General features: G+C 35.2%; 2 protein-coding genes across 2 annotated transcripts; one reads left to right on the forward strand and one right to left on the reverse strand.

The window, feature by feature from the left end:
- The first annotated feature begins 4,482 nt into the window (after window positions 1-4,482).
- LOC104892329 (RHOMBOID-like protein 2) lies at window positions 4,483-9,031 on the forward strand. The gene is made up of 5 exons (XM_010678228.4): window positions 4,483-5,103; window positions 7,020-7,183; window positions 7,324-7,487; window positions 7,743-7,993; window positions 8,671-9,031. Exons 1-5 carry the CDS (start codon window positions 4,805-4,807, stop codon window positions 8,780-8,782), a joined length of 990 nt encoding a protein of 329 aa, XP_010676530.1. The 5' UTR covers window positions 4,483-4,804; the 3' UTR covers window positions 8,783-9,031.
- A 1,533-nt stretch (window positions 9,032-10,564) lies between these two features.
- LOC104892330 (protein IQ-DOMAIN 22) lies at window positions 10,565-18,149 on the reverse strand. The gene is made up of 4 exons (XM_010678229.4): window positions 17,566-18,149; window positions 13,301-13,501; window positions 11,794-11,871; window positions 10,565-11,619 (listed from the first exon to the last, which is right to left on the reverse strand). The coding sequence occupies exons 1-4, from the start codon at window positions 18,022-18,024 to the stop codon at window positions 10,825-10,827; spliced, it is 1,533 nt and encodes a 510-aa protein (XP_010676531.2). The 5' UTR covers window positions 18,025-18,149; the 3' UTR covers window positions 10,565-10,824.
- Window positions 18,150-20,097: the final 1,948 nt, after the last annotated feature.

Raw genomic sequence — 20,097 nt, forward strand, 5'->3', positions numbered from 1 at the left:
ATACACATGGCACTCCCTTACTTTTGAACTTGTCTTGTTCCCTGGTGGGGTTCCTAGCAACAACAAGGCACCCAAAGGTTTTAAGGTGTGAGTAGGTAGGTGTTCTTTTATACAGGATTTCAAAAGGACTTAGGTTGTTGAAGACAGGTGTGGGTAGTCTATTATTTATGTGAACAACACACATCACACAATCTCCCCAGTACTGAAGTGGAAGCCCACTTTGAAATCTCAGGGCCCTTGACATTTCTAGGATGTTTCTATGCTTCCTCTCTGCCCTGCCATTCTGTTCAGGCCTATCCACACAACTAGTTTGATGTATGATTCCCATTTTTGCAAAGAATGGTCTGCATTGCTTATCATCAAACTCAAGGGCATTATCACTTCTCAACACCTTCACTTTCTTCTCAAACTGAGTCAATGCCATATGAACAAAGTTCTCAATAGCTTCAAAGGCATTTGACTTGTGTTTTAATAAATGCACCCATGTAACTCTGCTGTAATCATCTACTATTGTTAAGAAATATCTTTGATTGTGTCTGGTTGCCAGCTTGTATGGACCCCATATATCTATATGGATTAGTTCAAATAGTTGAGATGCTCTTGATTCACTCAAACTGAATGGAAGTTTGGTGAATCTTGCAAGGGGACAAGTGATGCATATGTCACTTTGTTCAGTTTTAAATCCTACAAGACCCTTGATCTTGCTGATTCTCCTTACTGGTGCATGTCCCAGCCTCCAGTGCCACAATGTGGTCCCACTGATGCTAGGGACATCATGTATGGTGTCTGGCACTTTCACACTTCCACTTGCATTCATTGCAAGGTTTTTTTCACTTCTCTGCAGTATATCTTGCTCCTTCATACCTCTTCTTTTCCATTCATCCACTATTTCACTCAGTGGTTTATCAATTAAATAGTACAGTCCATGCATGGCCTTTCCTACTCCCAGGACTCTTTTGCTCTTCTTGTCATGTATGATACAGAACTCAGAGAAGAAATCCACTTTGCAATCTTCATCTCTTGCAAGTTTCTGAACAGATAGAAGGTTGTGCTTGAATGTTGGAATGTAAAGCACATTCTTGAGTCTGAGTTCACATTTCAGCACAGCTTCACCACTATGAGTAATCATAGTAGTTTCACCAGTGGGTAGGTTTATGTTCTGCTCTACCTTCATCTGAGTTGGATTCTTTATCATGCTCAGGGACCCAGTCATATGATCTGAGGCCCCTGAGTCTATTATCCATTCAGATCTTACACAATCAGCTAGATTGCAGCTCACCATACCTGCATAACTATAATCCATTTCCTCTTCAGTGTCTGAGCCATGATTCCTGGAAGGAGTTGGCAACATTCTCATCAGCTGCTCAAGCTGTTGTGGTGTGATGCTTGCACTGCTTGCTGCATTTGAGCTGCTATCCATATTGCTTCTCACATTAGCAGCACTTCTTCCACCCCTATTACTCCTTCCACCTCTATTCCATCTGCCTCCTCTGCCCATGTTCCATGGCTCCCTTGCCTTTTCTTTTCCTTCTCTTCCAAACCTAGGATGTCTGCTTGGATATCCTACAATTCTCCAGCATTTTTCTTTAGTGTGTCCTACTTTTCCACACTCTCCAGAGGTCATTTCACTACTCTTGCTTAGCATAGCTATAGCCTCAATCTCTTCCTTTACAGGCTTCAGAACTTCTCTCTGGCTTTCTTCTTGATGAAGATAGCTACATGCTACATCTACTGATGGCAGAGGACTCATCATCAGAAGGTGACTTCTTTGAACAACATACACTTCCTCCAGCCCATTAAGCAATTGAAACAGCCTTTGCTCTTCTTGCTGTTCATTCATGGCCTTGACAAATGCATTGATTTCATTTGTCATGGTGGTAATAGGTGGTAAGCTGTTTAGTGACTCAAGCTCTTCCCATACACCTCTCATTTCTATATAGTAGTCTGTTATGCTCCTCTCACCTTGTTTGGTTTCATACAGCTGTTTACATAGCTTATACTTTCTTGACCCATTGGTCACTTCATATCTTTTTTCAAGTTGTTTCCACATCTCACATGAGCTATTCAGGAACATAATAGATTTTTTAATGGACTCACTGACATTTCCTATAATCCAAGATATCACCATGCTATTGCAAGTATCCCAAGCCTCTTGCTTAACATTATCAGTTGCATCACGTTTTACAGTTCCAGTTACAAACCCCAGTTTTCTCTTAGAGGCTAAACCTATTTCCAGGGATCTCTTCCAGGATCTATAGTTCATGGATCCCTGAAGTTTTTCTACATTTATGGAACTACTCCCATCTGAGGGATGTAAGTATAATGGACTTGAGCTATCTATTCCAGGCACCATTTCTTTATATATTTAGAACTCAATGAGAGATAGATGATTCACCACACACCTTAACTCAGAGAATAAAATAAAGCTGAAGTTTTTAAAGACACAAACTTTATGTATACTAAGGACTTACAGAATGAAATCATCGTTTGAAGAGAACACAACAACCTTGCTCTGATACCATGATGACATTCATAGTGTCACTAGAGAGCTTCAATGAAACAGTAATTGTTCTCTCAATGTCAGCAGATTTCTCATTCATTCATTCTTGCTTAGCCGTCATACAAACATGTGAGACCTTATATAGGCAGCACATTGTGGATCCCTAGGTCATGGAATCAAGTGTCTTCTCACAGTGAGACACATATACAATCTGGCATTTAGCTAGCAGACAAACAACATTAAGCTGGCAAAACAAAATAGGATCAGGACCACACTACTACATTATATGTCCTATATTAGCTACCCTACACCAGCAGCATAATATAATTCCCTCTAGGAATGTACACCTCTTTAACATAAACAAGTTAAATTAAAATGCTTATAGCATATAGTTATGGCCCTTATGGGTTTGCCTGTGTGCGACTGGAAGTATAAAGCATTAGCCATCAAGTATACTATAATACTCAAAAAAGGATCAATTTGAATATCTTCATTTAAAGTAGGAGACAACATAATTCTAGAAGCAATGGGTGTGCGAACAAGTTTGATTGTGTGGAAATGAAATTTCCGAGGAAGATCAAGGACATAGATGCTCAGATTGCAATGGACATGTAGAGTCTGCACAACTTGATTATTATCAAGAAAGAATTGTGCTCCCAAAATCCTTTATGGAGAATAACGAAGACAAAAGTGTTAAATACCAGTACAAATTTTTGATGGCTTAGTTTGAATCGAATCTAAATAAAAAATTTAGATTTAGATTATCGTATCCAAACCACTTATTTCCTAATAAAACAATATGGGCCTTCATAGCTTAGTTAACAATTAGTAGAAGTTAAAAGAAAAAAGATTGTAAAACTAGAAGTACTCATCAATAGCGAATAATTGATAAATGTTCTCCTTATGCAAATGGACCATGCTGGGAACATAGAGTCTTCAAAAGATGTTGGCATCGGGGGGAGTTTGCGATTAAAAAGCAAGTTTATTACGTCTTATATCTCAAACACAAACTAGGTTGGTGCGAAATGTATATGGATAACTTTGAGTTAGAGTGAGACGAAATAAGCTTATTAGGAGAATGTAGGCTTAGGCTGGTCCATGAACTTAAACTCCCTATTCTATAATTTTTGTACAACTTTTAGTACCGAACACCCTTCCAATCAATAACCAAAAAAAATGAAGCAAATAAAAATCAATGAATACATAAACATATCTCTATCTAAGGATCTTAGTTACCACTATAGCTTCTACTTGTGGATGTTATCTAACTTAGTTGATATAGTTTTATGAGGATGATACTCAAAACATAGGATTGAATTACGTTTACGTCACTACGATTAGTCACTTACATACAACAAAAAACATGTACTTTCTCTGTAATATAATAACTGTAACAAATAAATATTTTATACCTCACAAATAATACGTATTTGTTGACATTGTCATATGAAAGAAATATCATTAGCAACTAGCAAGTTACCAACTAGGGGTGACAATGATGCGAGTCGAGTTCTAGTTTGAGCTAGCTCGACTCGACTTGTTAGCATTTCGAGTTGAGTTTGAGTTGATTCGAGCTCATTTGAATCGAGTTTTGTCCAAGTCGAGTATTGACAGAGTCGAGCTTTGACCGATTATATTTCGAGTAGCTTGCAAGTGTCTCGTGTTAAAGATAACAAAAGATGGAAAAATGTCTGCGTATTCGAGCTTCTCACGAGTTTTTGAGTCGAGTAACGAGTTGTTCAACTCGACTCACCAACATTTCGAATCAAGCTCGAGTTTAATTTAAACTCACTCAATCGGGCTTTGATCGAATTAATCTCAAGTAACTCGCGAGTTGTTCCTTACTACCAACTACAACTCCTTCGTAGAACCCAAAATTTCACATTCTCTCCACCCGCCGTCCCCAAACCGAGTAAGAAGTAAGAACCAAAAAACACACGGTAGGTACACGGTTACTCATACTCATATACTTAAAGCAGAAATTTGCTGTAACAACTAACAACACCTTCTCAATTTCTATCTTTATTAATCAATCAATCTTCCCACTTGACCTCGTTCGTTGTTATTCAAGTCAATTTTAACTCCACCACCTCCACCACTCTCTCTCTCTCTCCTCCTTCAAAGAGTAACTTCACCGACTCGCATCAATTCAACACCCGTTTCTCCCACCCACCCAATCAAACACTTCTTCTTATTTCAACCACTTTCATCTCACATAAACTAAAACCTACAACAAAAAGAACTCTTTTTTGTGCATTAATTTCATAGGAAAGGAAGAAAGAAAGTTGAAAACTAGGAAAAAAAATGATGGGTAGCAGAGATCTGGAGAAAAATAGGGATGTGAACAACAATCAAAGTTATAATCAAGTGAATTACCCACAACAATCATCTGGGTATCACATTGAAACTTCTGAAAGACAATGGACTTCTTGGTTGGTACCTATGATTGTTGTTGCAAATGTTGCTATGTTTATTGTTGTCATGTTCATCAATAATTGCCCTAAAAACAACTTTGGATTTGATGGTTGTGTTGCTCGTTTTCTTGGTCGATTCTCTTTTCAACCTCTTCGCCAAAACCCTCTTCTGGGTCCTTCTTCTAACACGTTAAGTTTCCTTCTTTTTCTTATTTCTTTTGTTTGTTTTCATCTGGGTTTTATTTTTTGTCACTTTTGTTCAGTTTTTTGCTGCTTTTAATGTAATTTTTTGATGAATTAATGTGATTATTCTGTGTTGTTTAGCTTCAAATTAGGTTCTTTATTGTGGTTGATTTTTGTAGCTTTATGTGTGTTTTCTGAACTATGCTTGATTTTCAGTTCTTTGGTGGTTTTGTATTTGCTTTTTCTAATATTAGAACTTTTTTGGTTGATTTTGATTGCTTTCTGATATGGGTGTGTGCTAAATACATCAATTGTTTTAGTAATTGCCTTTGTATGAGAATAAAATATGTTGAATTTGGGAGTATTGATCCCTCATATTACCTAGGAATCTGGGATTGCTTGAGTTCTATTTTTTTTGAGGTCAAATTATAAATGGGAGTTTTTCTTTCAGCATAACAATTCTTTTAATTGCTTGTTTCTGTTCTCAAGTTTTGACTATTTTGGATGGTTGAGATTATGATTAAACCATTGATGACAGCATCATCATCAAATATTCCGTACTGATTCAGTTATTTGTTTGACAGTAGTTTGAGTCGTACACTCTGATTAGAAGCAGTTGTTGTCACATTAGGTAGTGTAGTTACTTAGAAGACATGGTATGTTAGACAATTAAACCAAATAAGTAAAAAAGTTGCCAATTCTTTGTTATGGATGATAACACCCGGTAAAAACGGGGTAACTTCTAGCTATCGTACTTACATTATAATGTTTTGGGTGAGTAATACATGATCACATCATATATTTTAGGTAGACTGTCTCATCCAAGAATTTGTATTTGGCCGGGTATCAGTATATGCCTTCTCTTCATATTTTTTTTCAGTTTTTATATATGAACAATAGTTATTAAATGTATTTCCTAAAGTGGTAAAGAAATTAGTTGGTATTGATGATTTGTGTTCTAGTGGTCCCTAATGAAAGGTGTAGATTACCATTTTGAATACATGCTGAGTATTTCATTTTTTTGTTGAACTTGTTGCTTGTACTTGGTAAACAACTACATAATTTATTTGATTTTTCGGACTTTTGTGTTAAACGTTATACTGTTTTCTTCCCATTACATGCCAATATGTCATTAAGCCAGGCAGTTCACATAGAAAATGTCAAACTTCTCTACATTAAGGTACTTTTGATGGAATTAAGATGTGTGTTTGTGAAAGGCTTATTGGTATGAACTGTCAATTGACTGTAGCATTAAGTAATACAACTTGCTATGGGATCCTTGGAAGATCAGGGATTCTGGGTCAACATATAGTTTTGTACTCTCTCTATCTCACGATGGCGATGGTTTGACTTTTTACATGAAGGAGCATAACTTCAAGATTTAGTTTGAAATAAGGAAATGGCTTAACATTGTATCAAGGGCTATGAATAATAAGCTAAATTGAAACTACTAAGTACCAAGTATTTAATCGAATAGCGCATGTTGTCATAAAGTCCCAACTTAAATCCATCTTAGGAAATATTTTTGTTAGCAAAGCTTGAAACAGTAGCGTATTGGTGACGTCATTTAATGTACCAAGTAGGATGACATTTTGGCCTAGCTGTTGTGATGCAGATGATGTCCTTAATTGGAGAATTCTATTGGTGTTAAACATTGATTCTGCTGGACACTGCGTCTTTCTTATGGGAAAGAGTATTCTGTCGATGACGCTCAAAAGTTTGTGAATGTTTACTGCTTGATATGGCGTATACCCAATATCAAGCCTACTCCTTGCAGTTTGATAGCATAGTGTGTTGCCATATTAGTTAATACATACACTTCTACTCTTTAACCATAATTAATTACTTATTTGCTTAGTGCGCTTTAACCACAAAGATGTCCTTATACTGATTGCCTGATTGGTGCTATTTGACTCCTGCAGATTACTGAAACTGGGGGCTCTTCAGTGGGATAAGGTGGTGCATCAGCATCAAGGATGGAGACTCATTTCTTGTATCTGGTTGCATGCTGGTGTGATTCATCTCCTTGTGAACATGCTGAGTTTGGTGTTCATTGGTATCCGCCTTGAGCAGCAATTTGGATTTAGTATGCTCTCTCATCCCACATTAGAAATGAATCTATGCATTTAGATTTGAGAACAAGTTTTGCCTTTTTATATGTATTGTAAAAGTTAATATACCACTGACTCAATGAGTACTCACCATTGTCTTTCGGCCTTGTGGCAGTTCGAATTGGAATGCTCTACCTGGTTTCAGGAGTGGGTGGATCTGTACTATCTGCACTCTTTCTCCAACAGAATATATCTGTTGGAGCTTCTGGTGCCTTGTTTGGACTACTTGGTGCTATGCTTTCTGAGCTTCTTACTAATTGGACAATCTATGCAAATAAGGTAGCTGCCGTAACTCTCTGTTTCTTTCATATTTAATGATTTTTGGAGTTCCAGACTTCCAGTCTAGGAGCAATAGGCTGTTACTTTTATCCTATAGAGTTCCTTGATTTTTTTTTGTTGATTTCCGCAATGAGAAAATAATGGACATAAGAAAATGCTCTCTAGACAATCCACAACCAATTAATTGCAAGATTCTTAAAATAAGATGGTATATTTCATGAATTTCAGCTCAAGTGCTTCTTTGTTTTCATGTAGGCTGCTGCTCTGTTCACACTTTTGATCATGATCGCTATCAACTTGGCGGTTGGAATCCTTCCTCATGTTGACAATTTCGCCCACATTGGAGGATTTGTATCAGGATTCCTACTTGGTTTTGTTTTACTCCTACGTCCTCGATTTGGGTGGCGGGAGCGCCATCAACTGCCAGAACATGCACGTGTGAAAACCAAATACATGCCATACCAAGTGGTGTTATTCTTTATTGCCTTGGCGGCACTGGTAGCTGGGTAAGAATTTACCGTTTTTTATAGTTCCAATACTATTCAAATTTATGTCTCTCCATGAAGATCAAAGTGTCCAACCCATTTGCAAACAGATGAGGAATCTTGTGTCTAGAAATTCCGAAATAGGTGTACTAGTTTTTTTTTTTTCCTTTCATACCATATGCCCCAATGGTGTGTCCCAGCGACAGCATCTGTCGATTATGGCATCAAATTGAAACAAACTACTTTAAGTTATAGTAAATGATTTAAATCCAGGCATGTTTCCAATCCAGATATATCAATATAGTATAGGAATATATGATATTATTTCCAGAGAGGAGTAATGAGTGGCTCAAAGGCCCTGATTCATTGTATGGATTATGGAACACACGAAATCCAAACCTAAAGCACCTCACCAATCCTTGGTTACGAAAATAGGTTCTGGGTAGTTCAAATTAGGTTCGTACTCCCGACTATAGTAAATGATTTACATCCAGACATTACATTACCGCAAATGAGGTTCTTGGTAGAGTTGATTGTGAAGGGATATTAAGCTTATGCAGCCTTGGCCTACGCAAGCGCAACCAGGCCTGTCCCTAGAGTGGGATTTTGTGTATCATGTGACTGCATTCTGTATAGTTTGTTACATATTGATGTGGAGCTTGACCAAGTTAACACGGTATTTCTTCGTGCTCATGCAGATTTATAATTGCATTGGTAATGCTATTCCAAGGAAAGAATGGGAATGATCATTGCAGATGGTGCCGATACCTCACATGTGTGCCCACTTCAAGATGGGAATGCGGGAAATGATTAGAAGACATGCCGATGCCTATCCCCTTCTTTTCTTCACTTTCATATGTTCATTACCATATTTTCACGTTCTTTTTTCTCGTTCGGTTTTGGTTTATATAGATCGAATTCGGCTATCATTGTACATGAGTAGATAGCAATACAAACATCATGTTATTTGTTGTTGTTTTGTTAATGGTTGATATTGTTGATCACTGTGTTTATAGAAATGAGTTAGTAAATAGTGGAAGTTTGTTTGATTCTTGACAATTTATATCTTCTGTATCATATTACTAGTATGAATTGCATTTTCGGGGAGTGACATGTTCTATATTGAGTCATTCAATTAGACACTTGCATTTTTCTCACGGGCTTTTGTTCTGTTTCTTTATAGATTAACATTGCTTAATATGATATTATTCACATAAAAGAAATCAGATATTAATTAGATATCAATTATGATGATAATATACTTAATCAACCATGTCATATTTATCAATTTTGTTATATAGAACTAAAAGCAAACAACTAACCAATGCACTAGGTGCATAGGTTAGAAAAGCCCTATTGCAAGTTCTCTCTTGAAATGTGCCATCATGAGTTTTGAGCTAATATGGAGACAATGGAAATTGATTGTAACCTATTTTCCCAAGGGAATGTTTGGAAATATTGCTTTAATTTCAATTTCTTGTTCTCGGTGATGAAAATTACCTGTTTGAAAAAATAAGTTATTCCACGCCATATCAATTTAAGTGTTCAGAACAAGAGAGCAGAAAGAGAGAGATGAGGAAAGACTAAAGCCTTTAGTTAAAATTTCAAATGATATTATTATACATGGAATTTGAGATACAATAACTTGAGCATGTCTTAAAATATTTGAATTTTAATGGAATTGACCCGATTTCAATTCCACCATTTTCCCAAACATCTGATCTTGGCAAAATCTAGAATTTCAAGAAATTCACATTACCAAACATTCATATTCTCATAATGGAATTTAATATGAAATATTTTGGAAAAATTATGCATATTGTATAGTAATTTCCTATATGTCCCATCTTTAATTATGTACATAGATAGACAAGAAGTCTACTAAATCGGATCACTCCAAGATCCACCAGATTTTAACTATATACTTCTTCCATTTCATTTTAAATGCAACAAAGAAATATTATTTGTCAGATATAAAATATTCATTTGTTGCATTTAAAACGAAACGGAAGAAATAATTAAGACTCACTAAGAAACATAATGAAAACCCGGCCCACATCTACTGTTCTAAATCTTGCTGACAAGTTTCGAACAAGGTAGAAATCCCACCATTAGACAAAGCAACCTTGGTTATAATGACATATTTAGCATGTGGCTGAAGTAGCACTAGTTACTACTTAAGCATCATAATAATATAATATGACTAACATTGCCTTATCATTTACATTGATGATGATGGATTAAATACAGCATGATTGCATGGATTTTTGTGACCGTACGATGACCGGCACTTTGGTGTGAATTATGACCACCACTTCCACCACCGACAGCTTACCTCATAGAATTCCTACATGGGACACTTCACTCCAGTGTACTTTAATTTTTTAACTACACAATCCCATTTTTCCAACTACTTTGTCTGCTCTAACAATAATAAAGTTCATTTATAACAACTAGCAAGGCTCATGGGACCACAAACATCAATTTTCGTCATTTAACTATTGCATTTCATTTTTATCTTCAAAGCTCGAATAGAGTTAGAATGACTAGATACCTAAATGTTAAAAAGACGAGTCTATGATTCCTACCGAGTATAGAATCTGCTACTTGTCTCACATTTAGATATCTTGTGTTTTTTCAAACCAAAAGAATAACATTAGTACATTTTAGCTCTAATATTTTTTGTTCAACAATGCACAAACAGAAGCATTAGCTTCTTTGAGAAAGATCCTTAATTAAGTTAGCCTTATGAGTAGTATACTTTGATCAATAAGAAGACAAAAAAAAAAGAACAAAAATCCTAAGGCATTACATAAGTTAGGCTAATTATGATTTTAACAAAACAACTTTCTCTAATTCAGATACCCACTGTAGTAAACTACTGTACTATCCTTCACAGGCATTCCAAGCCTATCCAATCGGCCTGATCCAGGGTAAGCCTTGCTACTGAAACCAGCCTGCATAGCGGAAACCCTATGTGCATTTGATCTCGGGTTATGCTCGCCAAACCCATGAACTGAATATCTCTTGGTCGAATTCGTTCTCTCATACTGAGGCCTTTGCTTCGGAGCGCTAAGAGATCTCATTTTTGCCTTAGCAGACTCGGTGTAAGCCATATAGCTAGGACAGTCAGAGTAACCACTAAGGAAGCTTCTACAACCATCACTCTTAGTAGGAGTAAACGACCCTCTCCTTGAACTGCTACCGCCCTGAGAGGCAGCCGAGCAATACTGTGGGCTGTTTTCTGCCGTGCAATATGAGTTGTTGTCGTCAACTATCTCTTGTGGAAGTAACAGAGGCTTTAAGGTTTGGACTACTTCACATGATGCAGGGCTATGAACTGTTTGGTGAGTTGTGGAGTCTTTTGAGGTGGTGAGGCTGTGGCTTACTTGATCTGAAGTTAAAAGGCCAGAGTAGGAGGTTTCGAAGAGGCTTCTCCTTCTAGAGCTATAATGAGGTTTCCCTGTGTCTATCTCGAGAATTCTGTCTGCTCGATCATCATCTGTCAGACATGTTCTCGTGGAGGATGTAGCTCCCCGTGGGTCCCACATTGGGTCGTCCACTCGAGAGTCTGACCAAGATGAGCCGAAGTTTGGTCTTTCCTGGCTCATGGTGTTCATCCGGCTACTTGATTTTGAACTGTTCCTCTGAGGTAAGCAAAACCAAGAAGAGTAGGCTATTTAGCTTTAAATGGAGCAAGGAAGTGGAGCAGATTTCTTTGTGATCCTTGGACATTTTAGTTCATTATAAAAGAACAAATTGGTTATGTAGTTCATTAAGTTAGCTACATCAGGTATTTCGTGATTGAAGGATATATATACCTTGATCTTTGGTAAATGATCTTGCTTTATGCTTTTAGCGCGAACAACTTGCTCGAATTTATCAGGTGTTAGGGGTCCCTAAAGAAATTAACACAGATCACCGACATCATTAAATTAAACCTAGTACATTCACAAGTAAAGAACAGAATCAAGTGAAGAAGAGAAGGTACTTTTTTTGGAGGATAATAAAAGGGTGCATGAACAGGGAGAAAACTATTCCCTCTGTCCCAATTTAGTTGCTAATCAAATTTTCTTTTCAAACATCAATATTTTTGAGTTACATATATGAAAAAATTATAAAAATTATATATTTGAAAAATTCAAATTGGAACGAATCAAACATAACATGACTATATTTTTTCTTATGTATATGGAATAAAAGATAGTCAAAGTTATGACGTGAATAGTGCCTACGGTCAAAATGTAACAACTAAATTGGGACGGAGAGAGTAGGTGACTTTATGGTAAACCATAATTCAGATTAATGATTGATAAATCAATGTTAATTACTTGATAATCACAAAAGAGCAAGACTTTGAACAGTGTCAACTGTCAAAGCAAAGAAACAAGGTTGATGCAAAAGCTGATTATATCAAATTTTACTTTCTATAATGAAATTGCTAAACATACAAGAAAGGTCAATATAAGCCTGCAGAACCAAATTTTTAAATAAGCAGCTCAAAAGCAGATTGACCGAGTCTACTACTGTTTCAACAACCACTTCACTTTTGTACCTACTAGATAGATAATTGGTTTCTTTCATTTTTCCCAAAAGGTGAAGAACAACCTAATTCACACTAGCATTATTGACAAAAGAAGAAATAAAGTACACAATACTATACAACTTGGGTCATATTTTTTCAACTTTTCCAAGAAAAAGAAACTCAGTGCAGCTTCCTAGATATTTCAAATTCAAGGAACATATACAAGTTGCATAATATAAAAGGTTTAGGTTTTTTCTTCACCTTGAGAAAAAAGGCATGTTATAGCTAATCAAGTTTACTTTACAACAAGATAAGTTCAAATTTACTATTATTTTTTCAAAATGCAATGATTGCGTATTTGGTGAGTGAATTAAAATAATCAAATATTACATCAAAAAAATAACACAGGTAGTATATTAAGGAGAAAGACCATATTGAACTCGAATCTGTGACAGTATCCAATCCATGCCCAACCCATGTATATCTTGAGGAGGATTAAAGACCTATTATTTTATTTTATTTTTGTAAGGAAAATTCTCTTGCAAGAAACGGATAAATTGATTATCCTTTTTGCAAGAGATGAGAATTAAACCCTTCACATGGGTGGAATTGAACCCTTCACAGAGGGTCTTACAACTCTAGGCTAAACTTAATCGTCATTTTACTCGTATATAAAGGGCACAATTGATAAGAAATGATATTGTGACCTCAAATGAAGCTCCAATCACCTACTACACCAAGTACCACTCAATAGACAAGTTCAAATTAACATAAAGCATAAGGTAAAGAGAATAAATCCTTACAGGGTGAAATATTGGACAAGATTTGCTACTTGAAAAAGGTGTTTCAGGGATATAGGAGCGGATCGATCTGGCCCGAGCCTGAGCCCGTAGCATGGCTTGCATGCAACGCATCGTTTCTGCGGTTTTTCTTCTCATAATGTGTCCCCTAACAAGAGCCTGCAGCTTTACTAGTCCTTTCAGTGCTCTCAATGCTCTTCTAGCCTGCATGAATTAACACAGCAAAATTGATAAATGCATTCAATATTTACTGAACCCACCAAAATTCTTACCAGATTCTGTGTTATTTTAATTCAATCATCCAATATTCCAAGTATACAAAGTTTTGGCACCAAGGATAATGCACAAAATAACATACTATGTTTTCAAAAAGAAAACCAAGGAAAATGACATATTTGATGATACTGTTCATTAGGACAAAGACAATTCAACTACATAGTTCAGATCTGCAGAAGGGTAAATGCACGAGGTCTGACTATAATCAGCAATTTATCTACAGTAAAACATAGCATTGCTTCCATTTCTCATAGTATCAAACGTGGGGAGGCCCTCAAGAAGCTTGTCTTATGGATCAACAGTAAGAACATAAAGGACAATCTACAGAAACTTGTTTATATGTAGAAGAACATGTCGAAGAATTTAGACGCTGCAAAAATGAAAAGTTGAGTGGTTCAAGTTCAACGTACACATGCATGTTATGGCAAAGTGTTTATTTGCCTTTTGGATATTACCAATGGGTAGTAGCTAGTTAAGCAATGCACAACAATCAATACCCAAATGGATAAGATCTACTCCTTTCACTTGTTAAGTACTACTACTAATACAAATATGACAAGTAATTCATACAATATAATTTATGAAGTTTGTAACTATTAGGATAGTTGACAAACAAAAAAAGGATTATTGTCATTTAATTGTGAAGTAACAAGACAATCATTTCCTATGAATCTAGTTTAAACCATCAATTTTTAAAGTAATCTTCAAGTTAGAGTCATCTCAACCACAATATGTTACTCCAATTTATAAGAAACCAGAGGGTAATAGAATGGTGAACTACATATCATGTTGATGTCTGACTATGGTTAAGTGCACCAGAGGACGATGGCCAAGGCCATGTTCTTTTCGACTGAATTAAACTGAGGTGAGCTAAACTAAAATAAAAATGTGAGAAAAGTTGATGAGATGAGGTAAATTGAAACTCTAGTGAGTTAAACTGAAATAAAACTATAAGAGCAAATTAGATGAGATGAGTTGAACTGAAACTGTGTCCAAAAGAACAGACCTAAATCACTAACAACTAACAGGAAATAGGCCAACATCACATGAGATATAATAAGAACTTAAAATTCAATGTCCATTACCATAATTTATTTCCACCTGACAAGAGTGACATGAACAACATGGTCCATCCCATAATCATCACAGTTCACCAATTCAAGGCGGAATTAGACCTCAACAAGTGTGGTTTTTCAGCCATGCATCACTTCACCATTACTATTACCTTAATGTGTCGTTTGATGAGTGATTATAAATAGTGGTAATAGTAATTTAATTTATTTTAAATTTGTAAAGAAATTGTCATATCAATAACCATGAATGAAACTTAATCACAAAACATAAATTTCCTTTATAAATTTCCGTTACCACCCAATACCACCTTTTAAAATGGTAATGAATAATAATGACATTTTAGAAAGAAATTGGATATCTTGAGATGAAATAACATTACCATTGAACATTTAGTACGAATTTACACTATAATACATTACCATTTATGACATCTTACCAAACATGACGTAACAATTAACACCCCAACCGAAGCTTCTCGTTCATGATTGAGCAAATGAAGCTCATCCATGTATTTAATATTACACATATATGCATGCAAGATAGTTATCTGTCCAAACTAATAATTATTTGAAAATATTACACATATATGCATGCAAGATAGTTCTCTGTCCAAACTAATAATTATTTGAAAATAATAAGAATAAAAAAATGAAATAGTCTAGGAGCATTCCCACATGTCACATCAACAATCATGAAGATTTTAGGGGACAGCCAGTCCTAAAAGTCCAAGCCTAAAAACCCCACGAAATAAACCAGGAACAGTTGACATAAATCCAAAACACAAAGGCAATTGAATCTCAGCTTAAATAAAATATCAAAATCAATTGTCACATACATTGTAATTTGTACTAGTAAATCTACTATATTACAGATAAGATCTGAAATGAAAACATTTTGAAAAAGGTTCGAGTTGTATATACGATTACTGTGGTTGAAGCATTTGAGACATTGACTACATGATACAGTAGCAAGGATAGTGGAGAGTTGGGATTATGAACATATTAGAAGACCAAAGATAACATGAAAATAGAGCGCTTATATTGCTCGAACTCTTCATTCCACCTTTCAAACCCTTGTCGATCCTCGACAATCGAACATGGGTAGTACACCCGCACATTTGGGCCAAAAAGATTAAATAAGTTCTACAAAATAGTCAATTTGAACACTTGAAAGCATATCCGAGTCCGAGTAACATAATAGAGCGCATTAGAAATGATACTATGTAGACGGCCACCAACCACACTTACACATCCACATCCTACTCGAACTAATAAGGTTTTGGCATTGTCATTATAATGTGAATCTGAAGTGTAAAGAAGACAAGTGCATAGTATCATAATGAAGTATGCAATTGCTGGGTAATTGCTTCGAGGGTAACAAATAACAAACCATGAACTGTATTTTCCAAATCCGTGTATTGGCATTATCAACCTCTAAAACGGTAAAAACCCACTCTTATTCAATACTCAATCCATACTTGGAGAATTACCAAAATGACCCTATTTAGTTGGCAATTCAATTGTAAACTGCTATCACTACTACTCTACTAGTAATAGATTACTACTATAACGATTTGGGGTTGGATAGCTAGGTCCTGTAAATAGAAAGGTACGGCTAAACAATGAACCATGAGTTCGTTGCCTAAATAAAACAAACCAAACATTACAATTTACAACTCACAATCACAAAAGAGATCAAGGTGTGTGGGAGTGGAACCCACGAGAATTGGAATGGGCAGTATATATTGTATCCTACCTCCGTTTTTTTAGTTGCAATATTTACCTTTTTGCACAAACTTTAAGAAATGAGAAAAGAGAATATAATTGACACACTTACCCCAACTACTATACTGTAATTAAAATGGGGAGTACGTGAAGTAAGGGTAATATAGTCAAATTATCCCAAAATAATAATACTATGATATTTGTTTTTCTTATTTTCTACCAAAAAAGTGTCTTCTAAAAAACTTGAAAGTAACATTACCTAAATTATCGTGCGTAACACAATAGCTTGAAAAGTCAATGAAATAAGTGAAAACTCCCTAGATTCTTTTATTTGCTACATTGTTGTTTCAAAATATGAACCATCAACATTGACTAATTATTTTGATTTATGTAAATTAAAAATATAGTCAATTAGTCATGTGTCGTCTTATTAAATTTATCTCAATGTATAGTTTTATAATATTAAATTTTTGTAATTTCTACTTAAATGAAATAAAAAATATTAAAAATTATATAATATCTTGAAAACTCCAACAACAATATAGCAACAATCTTGACAAGGAAAAAAGGATGTAATTTGATAAAGATGCAAGCCAAAATAATCCACCAAAAGTTGTTAGAGATAGAACAAAATCTTAAAAGTGAGCCTAATAATGATCCCCCACAAAAACAAAAAGGCTACTATCATACACTCAAGTCCCAAAGCTACTTTATTTTAATTTTAATAGCACATCACATCTTCACATCATCACATGCTATGCCTACTAATATAACAAAGTTTTAAAAACACACCCCACACTACACTTGACACTAGTGAAGTGGAGTGCGGGATTGTGGTTAATAAATTCCCGCGTTTCGTAGCGTAATACTTCTTAGTCTAAATTATAGTTCACATTTCTTTTTTTTACGGTAATTTATGCAAGTAAAATTTAAGAAAAATAGTAAAGATTGAAAAAACAAAATTCAAAAAACAAATAAGTGATAGGACACGATTTTCCTGGACAAATTATGGAAAAATATGACTAAATATAAAAATAGGAATTATATTTTGGAACACCCAAATAGAATTGGGAACTATATTTTGGGACGGAGGGAGTAATCGCCAAACTTCCGTTAGGGAAAAACTAACTAGACGACGTAACACCAAACGACGCCGTTTAAAACGAAAAAGAGAGAGAAAGAAAAGAAACCAACCAAATAACCGCGAAAGTGGGATTGAATGACGACAGTAGCACACCATATCTCTTTCTCCCCACCATTTCTCGTCCTCCTGCTAACCTGCGCCGGCTGTACAGAATTATTGTTATTGTTATTATTATTATTGTTGTTATTGTTGTTGTTGTTGGTGGTGTTGGTTAGTCGGACAACAGCAGCCGCGGCTTGAGCGGCTGCAACAGCGGCATCGGCTACAGCTGCGGTGGCAGCAGCTACAGCAATAGCGTGTTTATTAGCGTCGTCATCTCCACCTTCCACGTAGGATGACGACGTGGCAGGCGGAGGATGACGTGTGGTGTTAGTATTTGAAGTTGACGATGATTTCTCTCTGTAGGATTTGACGAAGCTCCACCTGCGTTTGTCTTTGGGTTGTTTAGGGCTCGGGTCGGGTTGTTTTAAGCCCAGAAAGGCCCGAAACCACCTGGAAGCCTTGCCCATATGAGAAGGAGGGTGGTTTTATTTTTAGCGGGCATTTGAAGAGAGAGAGAGAGTGGAAGTTAGAAATGGGAGTTGATTTTATATATGGTGAGAAAAGGGTAGAGTTGAGAAGATAAAATTAAAATGCATGAATAAGGAGGTCATTGAATATTGAAAAATGAGTTGTACTTGAATTTATTCTAATTACTCTGACTCTTCTTTTGCTTCCCCACCAAAAGAGATAGTGACTATTCTATATTTCTATGTCTTGTTCCCACGTGGACCGTGTTATTCAACCTTCGCAATTTTCATCTACTCTCCTCCATAATTAAGTAGTAGTAATATTTGATTACTTCCTTTATGGTCTATGGAGCATTCATCATTAACTCATTTAATTTCTATAGATCATTAATGTTTACGAGGCAATAATTTTGCTACCAACTAAAGATGGCCATTGGTGTAGACTAGGCGGGCTAATCCGAATATCTTAGCTAGTCCAGTTGAGATTTCACGGCACCGGATTAGATTGTGAAATTTACGGTTTGGACGGGCTAGTCCACGGGTTAAAAAATCTTGTCTGTTACCAGTTTTTATTGTTCTGGAAGTGATTCTGACAATTCGTGGGCCTCACGGATTGAACTTCGACCTAGCAGGTCAACACAAAAATATTTTTTTTCAAAATTATTTAACCATTGGAATAAGTTCAACTTAAAAAATTAAGTTTCAGGTCCAATAAGTTCAGATAAGTTCAGATAAGTTGCAATAAGGTCTAATAAGTGCAATAAGTTCCAATAAGGTCTAATAAGGTCCAATAAGTTCCAATCAGGTGCAATAAGTTCCAATCAGGTGCAATAAGTTTCAATCAGGTCTAATAAGGTCCAATAAGTTCCAATCAGGTCTAATAAGGTCCAATAATGTCCAAATAGTCAATGTTTAATAAACATTTGTATTATTGTCCACTATTTTGTTATTCATAATTTCATATCACTATTAGCGGATTATGTTATTATTAGAATTTTAATTAAAGTACCACAATGATTATATAGTATTATACTTGTATTAGTGTCTATTATTTTATTATTTATTTATATTATGTCCATTATTTTATTATTTATTTGTATTATGTCTATTATATTATTATTCATATTACTATTAGCTGATTATGTTATTATTAGAATTTTTTTATTAAAGTACCACAATGTATATTATTATACTTGTATTATTGCCTATTATTTGATTATTCATATTGCTATTGAATAATATTATAATCATGGTCAAATAATTAAGGTTAACAATAATAATAATAATAATTATAGTTATAGTTATGTATAGGCAAATATATAAATAGTATTTTTTTTGTTAAATTAATTATCATAAGAGATAATTAATAATTATTATTTTTTAAAGGACGAATTATAATAATTATTATTCCATAAAAAATTTTGAGGGGTAGTATTTACGTTAATGGTAATATTTATGTTATTCATGGTCAATGTTTTTGTCTAATAAGGTCAAATAAGTTTCAATCAGGTTCAATAAGTTCTAATAAGTTTCAATCAGGTCCAATAAGGTCTAATAAGTTTCAATCAGGGTCAATAAGTTCCAATAAGGTCCAATAAGGTCAATCAGGTTCAATCAGGTCCAATAAGTCCCAATCAGGTTCAATCAGGTCCAATAAGTTGAATCAGGCCCAATTAGGTCCAATCAGGTTTAATAAGTTCCAATAAGTTCAGTTCAGGTTCAATAAGTTCAGTTCAGATAAGTTCCAATAAGTTCAAGTCCAATAAGTTGAATAGAACGCACCCTAGGCGGGCTAATCCGAATATCTTAGCTAGTCCAGTTGAGATTTCACGGCACCGGATTAGATTGTGAAATTTACTGTTTGGACGGGCTAGTCCACGGGTTAAAAAATCTTGTCTGTTACCAGTTTTTATTGTTCTGGAAGTGATTCTGACAATTCGTGGGCCTCACGGATTGAACTTTGACCTAGCAGGTCAACACAAAAATATTTTTTTTCAAAATTATTTAACCATTGGAATCATTCATTATTGTTACATAAATATAATATATACAATTGTTAATAGTAATGAATAA

Source organism: Beta vulgaris, chromosome 5 (genome assembly GCF_026745355.1).
Source record: "Beta vulgaris subsp. vulgaris cultivar EL10 chromosome 5, EL10.2, whole genome shotgun sequence".
NCBI classification, from domain to species: domain Eukaryota; kingdom Viridiplantae; phylum Streptophyta; class Magnoliopsida; order Caryophyllales; family Amaranthaceae; genus Beta; species Beta vulgaris.